General features: G+C 43.2%; 1 protein-coding gene across 1 annotated transcript in view; it reads right to left on the bottom strand.

The window, feature by feature from the left end:
* Window positions 1-19,308: 19,308 nt before the first annotated feature.
* Window positions 19,309-19,689, bottom strand: part of SLC1A2 (solute carrier family 1 member 2) — a gene marked incomplete at its 3' end in the record, with an annotated part of 40,041 nt that continues 39,660 nt past the window's right edge. Inside the window, exon 10 of the mRNA XM_080931229.1 lies at window positions 19,309-19,380. Coding sequence (XP_080787355.1) covers window positions 19,309-19,380 — 72 coding nt within the window. The remainder of the gene's footprint in view (window positions 19,381-19,689) is intronic.

Raw genomic sequence — 19,689 nt, 5'->3', positions numbered from 1 at the left:
CACACACTCACTCACACACACACTCACACACACACACTTACTCACACACACACTCACACACACACACTCACATACAACATAAGCACTCAGACATACACAAGACACTCTACACGTCAAACATACATGTGAGTGCATGGATACACACTTACACACACAAGCTTGTGTGACTTTGGTGTAAGGAACTTGATCTCACTCCTTGATCAATCATTACAAGAATTACATAAAGCTTTCAATCAACTAGCAGATGAGTATTCCACTATTAGTTAGCTTTACATCCTTTGTAATGATCCCATACCTAGAAATGACTGTCACAATAAGTACACAAGTGAGTGACAGCCAGAGACACTCTGGATAGCAGGAAGGGAGAAAATTATTCCCTGGTTGTGTTTCGGGGCTACCTAAATGTCTGGTTGCTTCCAAACTACGTTATGACCTAGAGCTAAACTAGGATATATTCTGCAGGTTAGTTAGCATGGTGTCACCAGGTTGTCAAGGTGGACCTACCTAGTGGAGTGATAACATGTATGTGTATCTTCTAGGGAAGAGGCAGCTCACCTGATCTAGAGCTATTGGGAAGGAGAATGTACTGCTTGCTGTTCCTACTATAAAGGAGGTGAGTGGTTCTGCTGCAGTGATTTTTTTCCTTCTCTTATTTTTTCTTTTCCTTTTCTTCCTCTCCACTTTCTTCCTGTCTCCCATTCTATTATTCTATTCTATTCTATTCTATTCTATTCTATTCTATTCCATTCCATTCCATTCCATTCCATCCCATCCCATCCCATCCCATCCCATCCCATCCCATCCCATCCCATCCCATTCCATTCCATCCATTCCATTCCATTCTACTAAGTCAAGGTCTCATGTAGCCTAGACTGGCTATGTAACCAAAGATGAACTTGAACCTCCGATCCTCCTGCCTCCACCTTCCAAGTGCTTGGATTACAAAATGTGCCACCATAGACCAGTTTTATGTAGTGTTGAGAATTTACTGAGCCCAGGCTTTCTTCATGCTAGGCAAATACTCCACCAGCTAAACTGCCTTCCTAGTCCCTTAGTTATTAGTTAAACTGCACACATTTGAATGCACTTATTTGTGTATTTTCCATTGAAAAACACCAGTTATGGCAATGTGTCAAAAGAACGCAATCACACAAATACAAGACATTGGGAAAGGGGACTGAAGGAGAGAAAGATTTGAGCAGAACTTAGGAGGTAGGGATCACACAGCAGAAGAAGCTGTCTGAAGTCCATGTGGGAAACTACAACTTAAGGTGTGGGCTGAGTGAAGGCCTCTAAGATAGCTTTGGGGCTGGAAAGATGGCTCGGTGGTTGGAACACTTGCTGCTCTTCCAGAGGACCTGGGTTCAGTTCCCAGGACCTACTTCAGACAGCTCACAACCATCTGTAACTCTAGTTCCAGAGGATCCAACATCCTCTTCTCACCTCTGTAGGTATTGCATGTGTGTGGTCACACAGACTTATGCAGGCACATGCATGTACACCAGAAATAGAAGATAAAGTAATAATTCTGGGGGCTTTGCTTCTAAAGAACTGTCCTGTGTCCCAGAAGAAACTGCAGGTGCTTCTGTCCCAGAGGCACCAAGGGAGCAAGGATTGGGGTGTGGAGTGGGTGGGAAATACAATTCATTCTCTTCTTGGGACTTGGAGTCTTAAACAAGAGTAAAGAGTAGGTAGGAAAATCATCAGGGGAACAATGTTGAGACTTCATCCAGTACCAGAACTGGTGGATAGAAGCTGCAGTGGCTGTGTCCTGGAAAGTTAATTTGTTTATCAGACTCCAAGTTTCTCAGTAGAGGATCTCTGGTCATCTTACTTAGCAGACACTGTGCCTGAGGATATCTCGATGGTTTTTGCCTGAGTTTTTTTTTTTTTTTTAACTTGTTAAAAGTAGCTAGGAAGGTCCCTAGGCATTGAGTGTTTAAAAATTAAATTAATAGACATGCGCCCACCTATCTATCATCTGTCTTATCTGTCTGTCTGTCTTATCTATCTGTCTGTCTGTCTGTCTGTCTGTCTATCTATCTATCTATTTATCTGTCTATCTATCTACCTGTCTGTCTGTCTGTCTGTCTGTCTGTCTGTCTGTCTATCTATCCTCTATCCTTTCTTGTCCCTCATATATTTCTATTACCTCTTTTTATCTATTATTTATTTGTATCTATCTCATATATTTCTATCATCTACCACCAATCAATCACATATCTCTATATTTATGTTTATACTTAGACTACTGTGTATACACATGCTCAGTAAATGCTGTACAAAAGCATGCTATGTCTGTTCTACTTCACATTTTCCTAAAGCAAGATCCCAGCTGGAGAAAGGACTTAATCTCTTCAGAGAATAGCAATCCTGAGAGTAAGAAATGAAAGTGTATCCTTATATTGTGGCAATTACAGAAATCAACCAATTTGTCATTTTAGTTTTTTATAACATGGCTTATTTTTAATTATTCTATTGGTTTGTTTTGTTGCTTTTTGGAAGGGGTGGTTGCTTTATTTATGAATTCTGTTGTTTATTTGTTGTTGTTTTGAGACATGATCTTACTGTTCAGCACTATCTGGCTTGGAACTTTTTATGTAGACCAGGCCAGCTTCGAACCGGCAGAGACAAATCCACTTTCTTCTGCCTTCTGGGTACTGGAATTGAAAGTGTGCAACACCACACCCAGATTCATTTTTAAAAATGATCTTACTTTTACTTTGAAATTGATGAGAAAAAATTTTTTTGTCCGTGTGATTTTGAAGCTTCTGCTAGCTTTGGTAAACACCCACAGGTCTCATCTCAGCAGAAGCTATCCCCCCACCTTCCCCTGGGTCTGTCCTGCAAAGAAGTCTTCAAGTCTATCAAATAGCTTATCTTCTTAGACATCATTTGTTACCAGTGTATAAGAAGTCTCTTGTGTTGTTTTCTAATGCGCTGACTGCAGAGAAAAAAGTTTCTAAGGTGAAACAAAAACTGGTTTTTATACATGATATTTTGCTCAAGTTTTCCCCTCCCCCAACTCCTCTCAAGTCCTCCCCCACTTCCCTACATAACACATACCCCATGTCATGCCATGTCATATCATGTGATATTCTCTTCTCTCTTCCTAGTTTCTCTCCGTGTGTCTCTTTTGGTCTCTCTCTCTCTGTCTATCTCCCCCCTCTTTTGTTCTCATTCTCTCTCACTCTCAAAAACAAAGCAAAAAGCAAACAAACAAAACCTAAAAAAGACAAAAATAATCCTCAACAAAAAAACTCACAGAAAAAAATACTGGCATTCACTTCGTGTTGGCCACCTCCTGCTGAGCAGGGCACTGCCATATAGTCTGTTTGATATACCCAGTAACAGGAAATAAACAAAACAAAGCAAAAAACAAAACCAAAACAACAGCAACAACAACAAAAATAAAACTCTGATTTCCTGTTTGCCAGCAGACCTCATTTGCAAATCTCTGATTGCTTAGGAGTGAGACCCCATGTTCACTTCTCCCTCTGACTTGAACTGTGCAGCTTCAATGTGTCACCACAGTGCCTGTGTGTGCATATGTGCATCTGTCCTGTTGTGTCAGAGTCATCCTCTGCCCTGGGTACATATAATCATTTTTCTTGCTTTTCTCAGTTGCTCTGGGACCCTTGCGGGCATGGCTTTGATGAAGGCATCCCAGTTAAAAATGAGTGCTTCAAAGTCTCTCTTTCCCTCTGCTCATTGTCCAGTTGTTAGGAGAGGTGTGTTTTTAAAGGCCTTTGGCTGTAGCTGCTAGCATATGAGGGTCTTTCGTTTAAATATATTAATAGGGGCTAAAGTAATGGCACAGTGGTTAAGGGCATGTGTTGCTTTTCTAGAGGACTAAGGATCAGTCCCCAGAACCCACATGGTGGCTCACAATTGGCTGTAACTTCAGTATCAGGGAATCCCATGCCCTCTTCTGGCCTCCATAGGTGTTTCACACACATATATTCAGACAGCACTCATACACATAAAATAAAAATAAATAAAATATCTAATATCAGAGAACATGTTAAGATAAGTAATTCTGGGATCAAGAGATGGCTTAGTCAACATATTGCTTTGTGAGGACCTGAGTTTGACCCACAGCACATACATAAAAAGCTGGGTGAGATGATGTGCATTTATCATCTATGCACTGGGGAAGCAGAGACTGTTGGATCTCTGGGGCTCATGGGCAGCCAACCTAGGTGAACTAGAGATTCCCAAGTCCCAGGGAGAACTTGCCTCCAAATAAAGAAGACAATATCTTCCCTCTGTAGAGACATGAACTGATATACATTCATACATGCATACACACACACACACACACACACACACACACACCCTGCTCCCCCCTCCAAAAGAAGAAATGTATGCCAAAGAAACCATAGATCTCAACTAATGAACTCTCCCATGCCTTGTCCTGGCCTCTGGAGATAATGCCACACATGGCATAATTTTACACAGAATTACACATATGTACATTTAAATAAAAATAATACAAGTGAAAGCAATTAGGAATAATATATTCATCAATACTTTATGATTCCCAAAGAGCAGACTAAGACTGTGACGGGATCCAGACACTGCTAAGAACCAAAGACAGACAGAATAAATCAATGAGCTTCATGACCAAGATGTTTGCTCATGTTTCTTACAAGTTATGCTTTTTGCAGCGATTAGGAGAGAAGTGTGAACATCATCTGTGTGTGAACAGGATGCAGAGGAGAAAAGAATTTGAGAAAGGGAGCTACTGGAAAAGACCGAGCAAAAGTGTTCTGAGTGGTTCTTCTGGGTTGGGTACATTCCACAGAAATGGTTTTTCTCATGACATTTGTCTCTATGAGGACTTGAGCACGTTGAGTTGGGAACTCCCCAAGGGACTCTCCAGTAAAGAAGCAAAACGCTTCATCTCTCAAAATCCCTATTTCATTTGGAGGGTGGGAAGTTCATGATTTCATCCCACTCAGCAGCCTTTTGGGCCATGCTGAGACTTGCTACTTTTCCTTGAACAAACCCTGTGCCTTCCCTTCTTGCTCAGCACAAAGCTTTGCCATGCCACAGAGGGCATCCTGAGTAGCAGACACTGTGACCTCGGGTTGGCCATGAAACTTCTTTAGAGTAAAGGGTGAGTTATACCTGACTAGTTCAGGAGAGGTCAAGGTCTGACAGCAAAACTCAGGTTTGGGGGAGGGCAGCTGAGATGCAGACCATACAATAATTCCTGCATGACATGGATGGAAAAGGGCCAAACTGGGAAAAGGAGGTGATTTCTTCTGGCTTATCCACTAAGAAGTTGGGATTGATAGCACAAAGTACTGTTGATGGTCATGATGCTGCTGCTGTAGATAATGAAGATGATGGTGAAGATGGTGACAACAGTGATCATTGATTGAATCCCTGCCATGTTCCACGTAATGTGCGACTACCTTAGGGATATTCTGCCATCGCCTCCTCTTCAGGGCTACAGGAATAGCTGAGTTGTCAGAGTGCTTGCCTTATAAACATGCCGAGCTCAGGTCAACCCTGCCACCCACATAAAAAACTAGGCATGGTGCTGCGTGTTTATAATCCCAGATTGGGAAGGCAGAGATGGAGGGATGGGCTCACTGGCCAAACTGGTAAACCCTAAATTCCAGTGAGAAACTTCCTCAATAAATAAGGTGGACGGCTCCTGAGGATAGACATTCAAAGCTGACCTCTGGCTTACATGTGCTTACACGCATACATGTGGATGTATATTCATCTGCCTCCTCCCAGGACACATGAAAACATGCACACACACACACACACACACACACACACACACACACACACACACAAACTATTAAGGCTATATACATTGATAAAATTCTATTCTATGAAGGAATAAAGCAAGGCTAAGTGAACACTCAATGAGCCCACAGCAGTGAAAAGAAACAGGACTTAACCTTGAATAGTCTCGCCATTACCGCTAGCTCACTTAAATGAAGATGTTGGTATCCTCATCTGCAAAAGACGCAAGCTAGTCTTGAGATACTCCAGGTCCTTTATCACCTCATAGTGGGGTATGACCTCTGTCTTCTCCTCACAGAAGAGGAGAAGGTCTGCTATCAGGTGAGGAAAAAAGGCTAGGTTCCAAAACACAAAAAAGAGTTTATCTGGAGGCCAGTGGGGAACTGTGGATGCTCCACCTGTGAGCCGGTGCCATTGCAAAGCTCAGCAAAGCTTTGTTTGCAACCAATGCAGGCAACTTTATATTTGCATTCCCCTTTAACTGAAAACAAATAGATTGTTCCTGCAGACAATTCTGGAAACCTACAATCTTGTTACCCTAAACAACAGAATAGTGAGGAGGGGGAAGTAGTAGTGGAAAGCATTTTATTTGTCTGCTTTGCGGAATACATCATTCTGATTTCAAATGTGCATGTGTCCATTTATGAATATCTCCATCATTTTCATACCATTTGGACAAGTTTCACGGATCTTGATCCTGACTTAAGCTGTTTTCCTTCCAAGGACTGGGAAGCTATGACCCCCCCCCTGACACACACACACACACACACACACACACGCACACGCACACGCACACGCACACATGCATGCCTCTGTGACAAAATGAATTAAAGAAACTTTAAAAACGTCTGGAAAGGGAGCTGGAGAGATGGCTCAGCAGGTAAGAACACTCGCTCCTCTTCCACGGGACCTAAGTTCAATTATCAGCACCCATGAAGTGGCTCATAACTGTCTGTAACTCCCTCGCACAGAGATATACCTGCTAGCAAAGCACCAATTCATGTAAAACGAGTGATGTTTAAAAAGCTACCAGAAAGAAACTATAAAGCTAGAACTTTCTTTCCGCCAGGGACTCCCCAGTCTTCTATTCTTGATTAACACACGTAAACTGTGCCGGCAGCACAGCCTCCCAGCCTTCTTGCCTGGGCTGAGAAATTTGATGAGACTGTCCAAGCTCCCCTGAGCTAGCTGAACATTGTCCTAGGTCGCTCTGTTCTTCAGGGCGCAGAGCCTCACTTCTTCATGTCTCCGATACCTACAGGGTCATGCTGCAGGGACAGCCACTTCACAGTGCAGCCTCTCCTAGGGCACTGTCCACCATGGCTAACCATCCTCTATCCTCCGGCAGTAAGGCTACAATAAACCTAATGGTTGTGCTTTCCCCAAAAACCCAACATATACACTGATGGCATTAGCAAGTGGGGCCTTTGGAAAATGGAAAGAGGACAGAACCCTTAAAAGTAAGATCAGTGCCCTTGTTAACGGGACTCCAGGGATCTCTTTTGCCCTCTATCTTCCATATAAAAACACAAAAGAAGACAACAGTTTTCAAGCTTGATAGGGATTCTTCCCCAAACCTTTGCTGTCCACTGGACTCAGACTCCATCCAGCCTCTAGTATTGACTTTTTCATTTTACAAGAACATCAGTAATGCATGCACTTTGTAAGGGTCTCTTTGTCCCATGACGCCAGCGAATACGCATCTTACAGCTTTCAAATGTGGAGTGAATGGAATGTTGCCAACCACCATCCCAAAGCCTTACTAACAAGGATACTTCTGAAACTAAAAAAAAGTAACTTCATTATAATCCCAAGGGTTTTTTTTGTTTTGTTTTGTTTTTGTCTTTGTTTTTAAAATTTTTTATTAGATACTCTCTGTATTTACATTTGAAATGTTATCCCCTTTGTCCACCCCACTCACATCCCGCTGCCTCTACTTGTCTTCACAAAGGTGCACTAGCTCCCAATCACCCTCTCCACCTCAGTGCCTTGGCACTCCCCTACACCGGGAGAGTCCCTCCCTGGACCAAAGGCCTCTTCTCACACTGATGACAGACAGTGCTGTCCTCTGCTGCATATGCACCTGGAGCCATGGGTCTCTCAATGCCTAATTTATAGTACTCTGTTGGAGTGTAGCTGAAGGAGCTATGGGCGACTCTTGGGAAGAATCCTTAGTGACATCCCCTAGTAAATGCCAGTCCATATGACAGTGGACAGACTGCTGCTAATGAGCAGAGCCCAAGAGGCCCCACATATTACGTCTCAATGGAGACATCAAGAATCAAGAAGGGTCTATCTAGCTATTATCATATCTGAGGGAGACAAAGAAAATGAGAGTTTTCTGAATAGGATGAGAACGAGGAGGAGCCAGGTTTGCACAGCCTTTAATAATCTCATCTGGGCTCCTGTGCAGTCTGAGGAAAGAAGACCCCTGCGTTTAAACTTAACTCCTCTCCTGTTAATGTCTTCGCACACCTCAGTGTCTCTGCTGAGTTTCTGACTCCCTAAAATAGGCAGCAGTGTTTAGATCCTAGGTTCATTGAGGGTGGCCCACAGTAAGGAGGTCATGGGGGGGGTCTGAATAAGAGCTCCTCAGCTTCGCACACATGTGTTATCACCATCGTTGTCATCATCATCATCATCACTGTTGTTAGTAGGTCTCAGAGTTCATGGACTCTGTCCTGGAGACACACACAGATGTTCACATCAGTCCCACTTGACATGAAGAAATCCCTAGAAGTGAGGCCAGCATCCACTGACAATCAAGGAGCAGCATGCAGCATATTCACAGTCTCATGTCACCATGTCATCAGATTACAAGGGCCAGCTATTTGAAACAGCATGGACGGACTGAGAAACGCTGTGCCGAGCAGAGGGGGGAAAAGCACATGCGACTACATGTGTTCTCTATTTCTTTGTTATAATCCTCCAAAGCTACCTTAGGTGTTTAGGCTTGGTCACTAGGGTATGCTTTTCTCTCTCTTCCCATCCCATGATGCTATAATCATTCTCTCTGTGTCTTTCTGTCTCTCTGTCTCTGTCTCTTTCTCCTCTCTCCCTCCCCATCTCCCTCCTCTCTTTCCCCCCCTTCCTCCCTGCCTCCTCTCACATGCACATGGCCATAGGTCAATATCAAATATCATTTTTATGGTTCTCTTATTTTTTTGAGACAGGGTATCTCCTTCCTGACTCTGAGGCTCACCAAACTGAGTTAGATTGGCTCACAAATGACTGCCAGGAATCTTCTGGTATTTAAAGCCCCAAAACTGGAATTCCAGGTGTGTGAGACCACGATTTGTTCTTTATGAAGGTGCTGGGGATCCAGGCTCAGGCCCTTGTATGCAGGTATTTTATCCTAACCCCAAACTGTTGATTAAGAAGCACAGTATGGATCATGGAGGACACAGGGTAAAAAGGTGTCGTATAGGTTTGCATTCCATGTAGCATTATGGCTCAGATTTGGGGATATTTATCCTATTGTAATGTGAAGTTACACACACACACACACACACACACACACACACACACACACATACACACACACACATGCGCGCGCGCACACACACACACACACACACACTCAAGCACGTTGTCATTTGTGACCAGAGATATGCTGTGTGTGTCAGTCACATCTATAGATGTTGTTTATTCAGTACCAGGTATGTGCTTCTTTCCTCTCCCAGAAATGGAAAGGAACTGATCCATCCCACCTATCAGCGGGTGCCCTGTACTGCAAAATGGGAGCCTGTTGCACATCAGGGTAGACATCCACTGCATAAGCATCTCAACATGTTTATGGTGATCATCCCATCGATCATCCCATCGAAGGCTATGAATTAAATCTCTCTAATACGACATTTTACTGTTTACCATACACTTACTCAGGTATAATTGTTCTAATCCTCTTGCAAGGCTAAAAAGAATGCTTTGTTGGAATACCAAGAAGCTGTTTGACTGTCTTTTATGAACTGTTTAAGAAATTCAAGAGGATGTTTTATTTCCCTTTTCTTGCCATGTAGTTGATGAAGTTGCACTTCCTTGCCCCCTTGAAGTTAGGCAGAGCAATGCTTTGGCCATTGAACCATGAGTGGAACTGAGGTAGCCTAGCATTCAGGAGGGAGTGCTGAGGGTGAGTACAGGTTCGGCTGTGTTCCTTTTACCATGCATTGGTAAACATATAGACAGTCTCCATTATACCTGCTGTGGTGGTTTGTTTGTAGATCTCTCCTACCTACAAAGGTTGATGTGCTAAATGCTTGGTCTTAAGTGTGCAAATGTTGAGAGGTCTGGGACCTTTAAGAGTTAGGATATGATGAGAGATGGCTAGGCCATTCCGGCTATCTTACTCAGAGATTAATGCCTGCTTCCAGGGACATTAGGAGTGGGTGAGGTCTCATATAACTTGACCCTGGCAATGGGTTGTAATTCTTCAGCCTATGTGTTTGTCCTCTTCTGACCACCACGCTGGCCACTCTTGTATGCATTTCTTCCATGTGATGTTACCTGCCTACTATGACATCATGAGGTCCTTGCTGACCATGGCCACCAGAACTCAGACATTTCAACCTCCTAGAAAATGACTACAAACCAACCTCATTTTCTCACAAAACCTTCATGTCAGGTGTTTGGGAGATGCTCCCCAGTGCGGACTAAGTAAGACACTCCCTGGATGAGGACAGAAAGGACAGTGTTTCTAGCTATGTGGGGATTGATGTGCTACATGGATAAGGAATGAACAGGGTTTGGAATCCTCCCTGGAATGGCTGGCTTATTGATGAATAACCGTGACACACATTCCACTAGCTTTGCTTTACTGTGACTTTACCGTATACTGAGGTTTTCCAGAAAACGTTTATTTGAAATATCATAGACTCAGTCCATAATTTTTCCACAAGTACCACTAAAGATACAACTAACGCTCTGTAACTAACAGACAACAATGAGAAATGACGAAATAATGAATAGGCAACTACAAAGAGAAATTGGAATCCACATTTATTGATGAGAGAGATATATATACACAGGAGTTAAAACACTTAGTGAAAGATTGAATTCACGGGTTATTTCCATCATATGAAGAATATCCAGTTATTTTATACATGAAATGTTACAATCATGAGTCCACATCACAGGGAAAGCTAAAGACAAACATAGGAGATCTCAACTACCCAAGGTGTGCTTTGCCCGGAAGGCATTTCCTACTACCGTATATAAGAAACAGCCCCCAAATTAGTCTCTTTGCATTCATTAGTCTTTAAATACCATGTACTATAGATGCACTATGTTCCATGACATCAGACCAATGGGGCCTGTAAACAGGAGGGAAACCATTAATCTTATCTTTTATTCAAAAATAATCCTGCCTAAAGTCTCCTTTGCTTTCTGTACTTTGTTTTTATCCAGAATTTGAAGGACACGGCCACCACGTACCCTCACTCCACACATCTGAAGAAGCCCCTGAAAATGAGTGTACCTCCCATCTCCACGATCTGTGAGAAAAGGGAGGGTTACTCCCCCACACATTTCCGTTTCTTCTGTCTTTGTGGGGAAGAGAGGGGTTACAGGGGCAACAAAGCTCCCAGTACAGTATTTAGTGAGAATGCCGTTTGGGACATCACATCTAATTGCCATTGTTAATCTCATTCCCACACACTCCACACATGCGAGCAGAGCATACTGGGTAGAGAAAATCTGTCTCCTGTCACATACTCAGGATCAGTGCATCGGAGGTCGGCCCTCTGCCAATGCCAAGGTTGGCCGTTGGCCTTGGCTGGTCCTGGCTGTTGCTGGCTCCCGGCCTTGGTGTGCTTCTAGAACTCTGCCATTCTCTCACACGTGTGCAATTTGCTGCCATAACTGTGCTTTCGGGGGGGGGGAGGGGTCTCATCTGCATGGTTGCTAATCAGTAATGCACTCTTGTACTCCAACTCAGGAAGTCAAGGGTAACAGGTTTTTTATGATCATAGGCCATGAGCATCATGAAGAAGTTCTGACAACCAGAGAGGTTGACCCTTCCTCAAACACATGATTTGAGTATGAGGAGGAGATAGACGTTTTGTTTTGTTTGTCTCTTTAAGTCCAGTCTACTGGTAAGGAAGAAGAGATGAGGGTCTTCATTCTAAATCTCTCAGACTTGGTAACCACAAGTTCCACAGGTTCATTGAGTGAGAATATACATGTCACTGAGTAACAAGAAACACATTCAACCCCATCCCTGCTCCGGGCTCTATTTACAAAGCTGCTGGACTTGGAGATTTGCAAACAGTCATCAGTACAGAGGTTTCATAGGTAAGTTCTTAACTCAGATCACATTGAGAAATAACTCTTAGGTAATACCCAAGACTGCAAAGAAAGGGTTCCAAATGGCCATGGACATATCTATTGCGTTTAGATAAACAGCCAAGAACAACAGTTAAATTAAATCACAGCTATACACGGTGTCACTGAAATTACACACAAATATCTACATTATAGCTACACAAAGTGCATAGGCACTGTCTTCATGCGTGAACCAAGTATCAGTGTGTACACACAAGAAAGTCATGCTCTGATAGCTAGCTATGAAAACAGATACAATCTTAGTCAGTCGAGGGCACATCTACTCTGTTCACCTAATGAGGAGCAGGTTTGAATACATCCTAGTAAGCCATTTATGTAACAGGCTATTCTTTCAAACACAGTAAAATCCCAGGCCTCCCACCATTGCAGAGAGTGTGTTTGGTGGAGAAAAGACACCTTGTGTTTTCCATAGCTACTGGTTTACCTTGTGGGAAGGTTACATAAGTTTGTTGCCTACCTGAGGATAAAACTATTTGGGTTTATTCTAAATAATCTCAGAATGATTCTAACTCCCAGAGCCAGCCCCCACCCCCACCCCAGTGATACAACATGGATTCTGAATGGGTACTAAAAATATGTTGTCTTTAATTCCTTCTTAAAAATATATGCTCAATTCATATAACAATGTGAGGTTTAGCTATCATTTTGCTTGGCATGAACCTGCACAAAACCTGTCCTGAATTATTTTCTTACCAATCATCCTCAGTCTTTGCTACTCTATATTGTATTAGGCCAAATTTCACATAAACATCTAGCAATGTCTGGGAGGTTCCGATATAGAAGCTGTCTCGCTATTAGCACCAGCCTTTATTCATCTTACGGGAAAGAAAAATTAGAGGGGTCAATTGGGAAAACAAGGGCTGGTGTTGGAAAGAAGCAGTCAGCACCATTCCTTGACGTTGAAGGATTAAGTGTTCAGATGCATATCGTAACTACCTAAGGGGCTTAAACAATTCCTTGTTCTGAGTTTGGCCCGGGCCACTCATTGCATCACTAAGGACTGAGTTCTGAAATTTCTCAAATGTGTCTGTATGCTCAGGAAACAGTTGATACCCCAAATTGCTATAGAAATGTGTGCTCTAATCAGCTCTACTTCTACCTATGTGGTTGTATAGAAAATATCATAAGAAAATATCTGTCTGAAAAAAATTACAGATACCAAAGAGACTATATCAGCCTACTCTGAGTCTTTATGATTTCTGAAGAATAGTTATAAATGTGTAACATTATTAAAAGTTAAATTAACATCAGACGTGTAATATCCAGGGCTATAAATAGTTCTCTGTATAAATAATAGCAAAGAAATGTGGGGATTTGTGGAAGAAAGAATGTAAGATTGGGCCAAAGTAACTCTGTAGACAGGAAGCGCAATACTGATGAGGGGCGATGTGCTGTCCCTAGTAACACGGATTCATACCAGGAAGCCAAAATATATCTGCTGGCGTCAAGACAAAATTAGATTCACAGTTTGCCAGCTCTCTCCTCAATCTGTAGAAAACAAATAGAAAAAGAATATACAAAACGTTCTCCAAAAAGTAGGTTTGTTTTAATATATACAAATCTCTAAAGAGACCAGCTGATCTGATCTGCCTTGTGCAATGTGGGAACCGGATGCTGAGATTTTTACAGAGGACGGAAGAAAGAGGAACGAGTTGAGGTGGTTTGTAGAAGACTCTGGATGCCAAAGGGTCTTAAAAACAAGAAAGTGACTTTGTGAGTACTAGGCCACCCAGGAGCTCAGTTTCTGGTTGTGTGTATTAGGGAATTTGCTACGGCTTGGAGAAAACATAGGGATCTGTTTGACCCCTTCCTTGGCCCAGGAGTATATCGGTCCCCTACCTAAGGCAGCAGGCCTTTTCCAGGCAGATAAATGGTTGCCATGGGGAGAAGCAGAGCCCAGAAGTAGCAAGGCTCTGACTGCATCATCCTCATGTCCCAGAGGATGGTGATAAGGATAACAGTCGGTTGTTAGGTTTCAAAGCTCACCCAGGGATTGGGGATGTCTCCAGAGGAACCCAGATATTCTGGCACCCACTGTCTGGGTCTCATGATGCCTCTGCAAAGCACAGGTCTGTCCCAATAGTAGACTTTATTCTCAGCCTAAAAGCTCCTCAAAATACAATCAGAAAGACTTAAAAATACCAAAATTGGTAACTGGATCACAGGATAAAACAAGATTCGGCATAGAAAAAAAAAATATGAGAAATGAATCAGTGTTAGTGTAAACCTAATCCCCCAGGAACTTCTGGGCTTCTGGTTTTCTGCAGTGACCTAAAGTGGGTCAATTTAGAAATATCTTTCTGCTATCCCTGTAGATGTTCTGTCACCTTGAAAGGAAAGAAAAACCCGACCACCATCACCACCAACAAACATTAACCCTTTCCAACCTGTCTGTCTGCCTTGCTCCCCCAAATTTGAAGAGCTGAAATCTTTGCTGGCAATGAAGATGTTCACCACACTAAATATATCAGCTCAACTCTGGCTGAGATTTGATCAGAGAGCAAAAAGTGCAAGCTATGGCCTTTTATCTCGGAACCAGAGAGGGTAAGGTGCAACCACCTCTCACTGCTGTAATGACTTATTCTGTGGGCACGGAAAGAGACGGGGGCAAATGGGAAAACTAACTCCATCCTTCTAAGTGACAGCATCTCTCCCCGTGATGATGTCTGCTATGCACGGATACCAAGAGGAAAACTTTCTAATGGAATCAATCAACTCCTTCTGCACATCCTTCCGGGGCTCGAGCGGGGAGGCTCAGATGGATGTGCATGTCTGCGTGCACGTGGAGGGAAAGGTGTGTGGAGACAGTTGCTGTTGTTGTGTAAATCTTGCGCCAAATGCCAGGAGTGTTCAAGCTTGTTTGCCAGAGGCTCCCAAATTCCCACACAGGGTTGGCAATTAGGACCGTTTGGGGAAAATGGTGTGGGCTGAGGATTTGGAGTGGGCTCTGTTGCTACACAGGCATGATGCAAGAACTCAGAATGCAGACGCCAGGCACCTGGTCCTCACGGCAATGCTGCGGAACAGCTCCCTGAGCAGAATCACCGCTTCCGTGAGAACGGTGCGTTTAGAAATGGGATTTTAACCAAAGGATATTTACTGATGTCTCAAAACTGGGAGAATGGCGGGTTACCATGGCCACTCTTCAAACTTGTAAAGAATGTAGGCTTGAGTTGGAGTTTTCCCCAGATGGACGAGGAAACATCTAAATTGATTATTTATTATCGTGTGTCTTTCCAACTTACAATATAAATAAGATAAGCCATGCTTGAAAGCCGTGAGATGGAAGGAAGTAAAGCAGAGACTGGGAAACTGCATTTGTTCCAATCCCTTCTCATTTCAGACGGAAGCGTAGGAAACCTGGGCACATGGTGCCTTGTGTGAGCCTCACACAAGTGTCTTAATCAAACGCTTCCTCTCCCAGGCCACGTTGTTCTTAAGCATCTCTGTGCCGTTGCCTGACTAAGGTGTTAGGCGGTGAGACAGGCTATTATTCAGTTAAGATCTCCTGTTATCTGCTTCCAAGACAACCCCCTCATAACCATCCGGCCATTTACTAAGCAGTGTGTTGAGCAATGAAACGGGAGGGGAGGGAAGGGTGAGGACAGTGAACTGAGAAGAGAGTTTTAGGGAAAATCCTGAGCTGGTTGGTGCTCTTGATGAGATTTTATCTTACTCCAGCTGTGGAAAACTCTGTCACAGTTGCCACCTGGCTGGGTTGGCACTCAGTAATCTTTCTTTTGGGTTTAGCCAGAGACTACAATAGATGCCAAACCCATGAATCTCCAGTGACAAATTGGTTTAGGAAACCCTTGCTTCAGACTTTAACCTTATCTTCTTCTGACCCTTGGGCTCTGAAGCCCTGCAAGGGTCCCAATACTGGAAAATCCCATCTGGTCCTAATTCTTGGCTAATGATGAGCTTAACTGCAGGATAAGCAAAGCAAAACAGAAAATGCAGGGCAGACAGATTGGCCCTAGTAGAGAGCAGCAAACAGGGAAGGTTACCCTCAGGGGTGTAACCACTGCCTCCATTTTAGGCCAGGGCTGCTCAAGGTTGTTTATCCAGAGCCAGAAGCATGTGAACACCTATTTGGGTTAATTGCTCAGCCACATGAGGAAAATAATGTATATGCAAGAGCCTAGATTCTGACAAAAGTGAAAAACATAATAAGACTACCCTGGAGAAAAGCAAGACAGGGTTGGGTTTTCGTCTGAGGCCTCTCAGCTGTCTCTGAAGGGCCTCTGACTGTGTGCACTTTCCACGTGCCATGGTTTTCCAGCCATAGTTGGAAATTAGCTGAAACCCTCATCAGAGAACCACTGAGATCCCAGCATCCCTCAGCAGGAACTGACCCATAAACTGAATTCCTCATACCCACTTCTTCATTTTCATCCAGGGACATTTTGGCACCCTTTCTTAGCTCTGTGACTGTCCAAACTAGCGATTACTGAAGAGAAACGGCTCTTTGTATTTTGTGGAGCATGAAATCTTCTACAGAAAATGGGGCCACAGGCTTTTGTTACACCCAACAGGAAGTTAAAAAAAATCTGGTAGTGATCTCATGGTCCTAAAAATCACCTACAGGCCTTTACTGAGGTTTTGTGTGCTTAGATCCTGATGGCTGCCTGGATTCTCTAGTGTTCTGACACCCTCAGAAGCCTACAGTGAATTGGCTCTGTTGACTTTAACTCAACAGTGAAATGATGATCTCTTGTGCTTCTCATAGGGAAAGGATGAGAAAGAGAAGCATGAACGTTTGCTCACTTGGTTTCTTCTGAAGTCCTTTTGATTCCCTGACAGTAGTAACGAAATTCATTAAAGGAATAAAACTGCCAAAGCCTCAACAGACAAGCCTCCCTGGTACCTACCTCGAGTTAGTCTATGTGACACACACCCTCTGTGGTGTGTGTGTATGTGTGTGTGTGTGTGTGTGTGTGTGTGCAGAAAGAGAGAGGGGGGACAAGAGAGAAAGAGAACTATACATAAAAGATTAATCATTATGGGTGTTCAGATCTATGATATCTCTATTAATACACACACACATACACAGTGACAGGCACCCTATTTAGACTAAGGCTACTAGAACTCACTGAATCTGTTTTTTCTTCAGCTTCCCACACCTTTTCTAGGCAAGCGACTCCCCAGTGGGCACGGCATGGGAAGGGTTAATGAGGCCTCACGAAAGCAAGACAGGGTACTATGTCAACTTCACCACATCCCAGATTTTTAAAATAGTCTCCAATTTAATAAATTATTTATTTTTAATATAATGTATTAAGTTTTCAGATGAATGTGATTTCCTCAGCATATCCTCTTGAGAACAATGGGTGTAGCCAGCAAACCTGACTTTCCCCTGCTACCCTGCCCCTCGGAAGTAAGCGAAAGGAGACAGTGTTCTGCCAGCCGATGTAGTGGTGCCCACCTGTGATCCTAGAACTGAGGCTGAGAACACAGCCTGAAACAGAACAAAATAAATCATTTAATACTGCTCAATCGCGATCCTTGTTTGAAACTAGTTAGGGTTTATGAGATAAAGCAACAGGACTCTTTTGTCTTTTGTATGTTTTTCAAGCTTTCTGATTTGAAAGAGAGAAGTCACAAGAGAGACTAAAAGGAGAGGTGCTGGCTCCGCGCCCTTCCTCAGAGACACTGGAACCTATCACTGCTTATGAATGTTTCCCCAGCTCCACTTGACTCAGAAGACACACACGCCCTGACTGATTGCTCAGGTTCCGTCACTCCTGCAAGTTGAATTTGTTTTGTTTCTCAGTGGTTCAAGTTCCCAGCTAACTGTTAAACCTAGGATCTTAGGAAAATACTGTGCATTCTTCAACAGAAGATAATAATAGAAGCATTCACAATTTTAGCTTGCACAACCCATCATTAAGGATTCATTGGCTGCCTACCACAGGCAAACCACCATGCTCTGCCAATTATATCATTTCTTCCTTCAGACTTTCACAGCCCCTGGAAAGGATTCTATCTGGAAAGTTGTGTAGAGTCATTCTTGGTCCCCATTTGATAGTTTGAGGCTACCTGGACTCTATCATAGGAACCTTTATAGGATGTTATATAGATGTTTGCTTTCTGTTCCTTTCTCAGCAAAGAGGAAGGGTGCTTCTGTGTTTTGTGATAGTTTTCATGTGCTTTCATATTAAAAAACACTTTCTACACATTAGATATATACCAAAATGATAGGAAAAAGAGTCATCGCCACCGTGTGTTTCTTAATGTGAGGAAGCTAAAATGCTCAGCCATGTAAGCAGACAAGAAGTGGTAGACATGATCTGGATGTTGAAAGTATCTCTTGGTGAGGAACTCAAGGGGGAATCTATAGGTGGGACATAGGTCAGGATCATCACACTTGACTTTACTATGCTCTATGAGCGTAAGTCAAACAAGTCAGTTGGAATATCTAATTCTGGCTAAGATTCAGGCTGACTATAACCCTTCACATTCCTTAAGGTATACAGTGATAACAATTCCTAGATAATTTTCAAATTTGAAATTTCCCATTTCTCACACACACACACACACACACACACACACACACACACACCACATGGGAAGTCAGAGCTGTGGCCTCTATGGTCACCTGCATTTCAGAACATGGCTGCCCAGTGAAACTCTGAAGCATTTTACTTAGACGGTATACAAAAAAGGTAAGTTGTCAGAGTTCCCCAAGACAGACGCTTTCAATCAATGTAGGTGCCGACTCGACAGGTTGGAGGGGAAGTACTTCTAAAAGCTTCAAGCAGAATCTTTTGTGCAGAACAAGGTGAGCCATGAGCACTTTAAGGAATACCACACCACGTGTGCTCGTTGTCTCAAGTCCCTGGAGGGTACCACACTGCTTTCATCCCGTCCCCGCTGAAAAACAGCATCCACAGTTTTGCACTGAGACAAAGGGAAGCTGGCATGAACATGTCTTCCATCCAAAGTGGTTTCTCCGGCAGCACCCATTCAGACAGTGACACAGTAAGAAAATTAGACAGTTATGAAGCATTATTTGGCAAAAACACAGCACGTGCCTATCATCATGGGTGTACACAGCTCCTCTATGCCTCAGCTAACAGATTAAGTAAACATAGAAATATATGCATTTTTTTTCCTTTTGTAAAGGAAGCCTGTTTAGAGCATCTTTTACCATAAGATACGCTGGGGAGTTTATTCAAGAATTGGCTGAGAATCAGGTCATTATTTTTCACGTTTCCAAGGCTCTTCCTCAACACTGCAGTCAGCCGACTTCCCATTGGCCGCCAGAGTTACCTGAAAACAATTACCATCAACATCCAACTTACAGGCCACGAACCACAAAAAACACCACCCATGGGGTCATGTGGAGAAGCACCAGATCCAAGCTTACAGCAAATGCTGAAACCATTGTTTTAAATGCATTCCTTCAAAATTGGTTTTGAACCCCTCTTCGTGTTCATCAGTGAATGGAGAGCTGAATTATCCATATTTGCCTGAGGGGTACTGCAGGATCACAGATGCTCACCAGTATAGGGACAACTTCAACAATATTCTCAGGACTGTGGGATATCTCACCACCCAAAGACTATATACCACTGTAGT

This window comes from Micromys minutus, assembly GCF_963924665.1.
Source record: "Micromys minutus genome assembly, chromosome: 17".
Lineage (NCBI taxonomy): Eukaryota > Metazoa > Chordata > Mammalia > Rodentia > Muridae > Micromys > Micromys minutus.
Note: the sequence above shows the minus strand (reverse complement) of the source record. Positions and strands in the feature narration are given on the sequence as shown.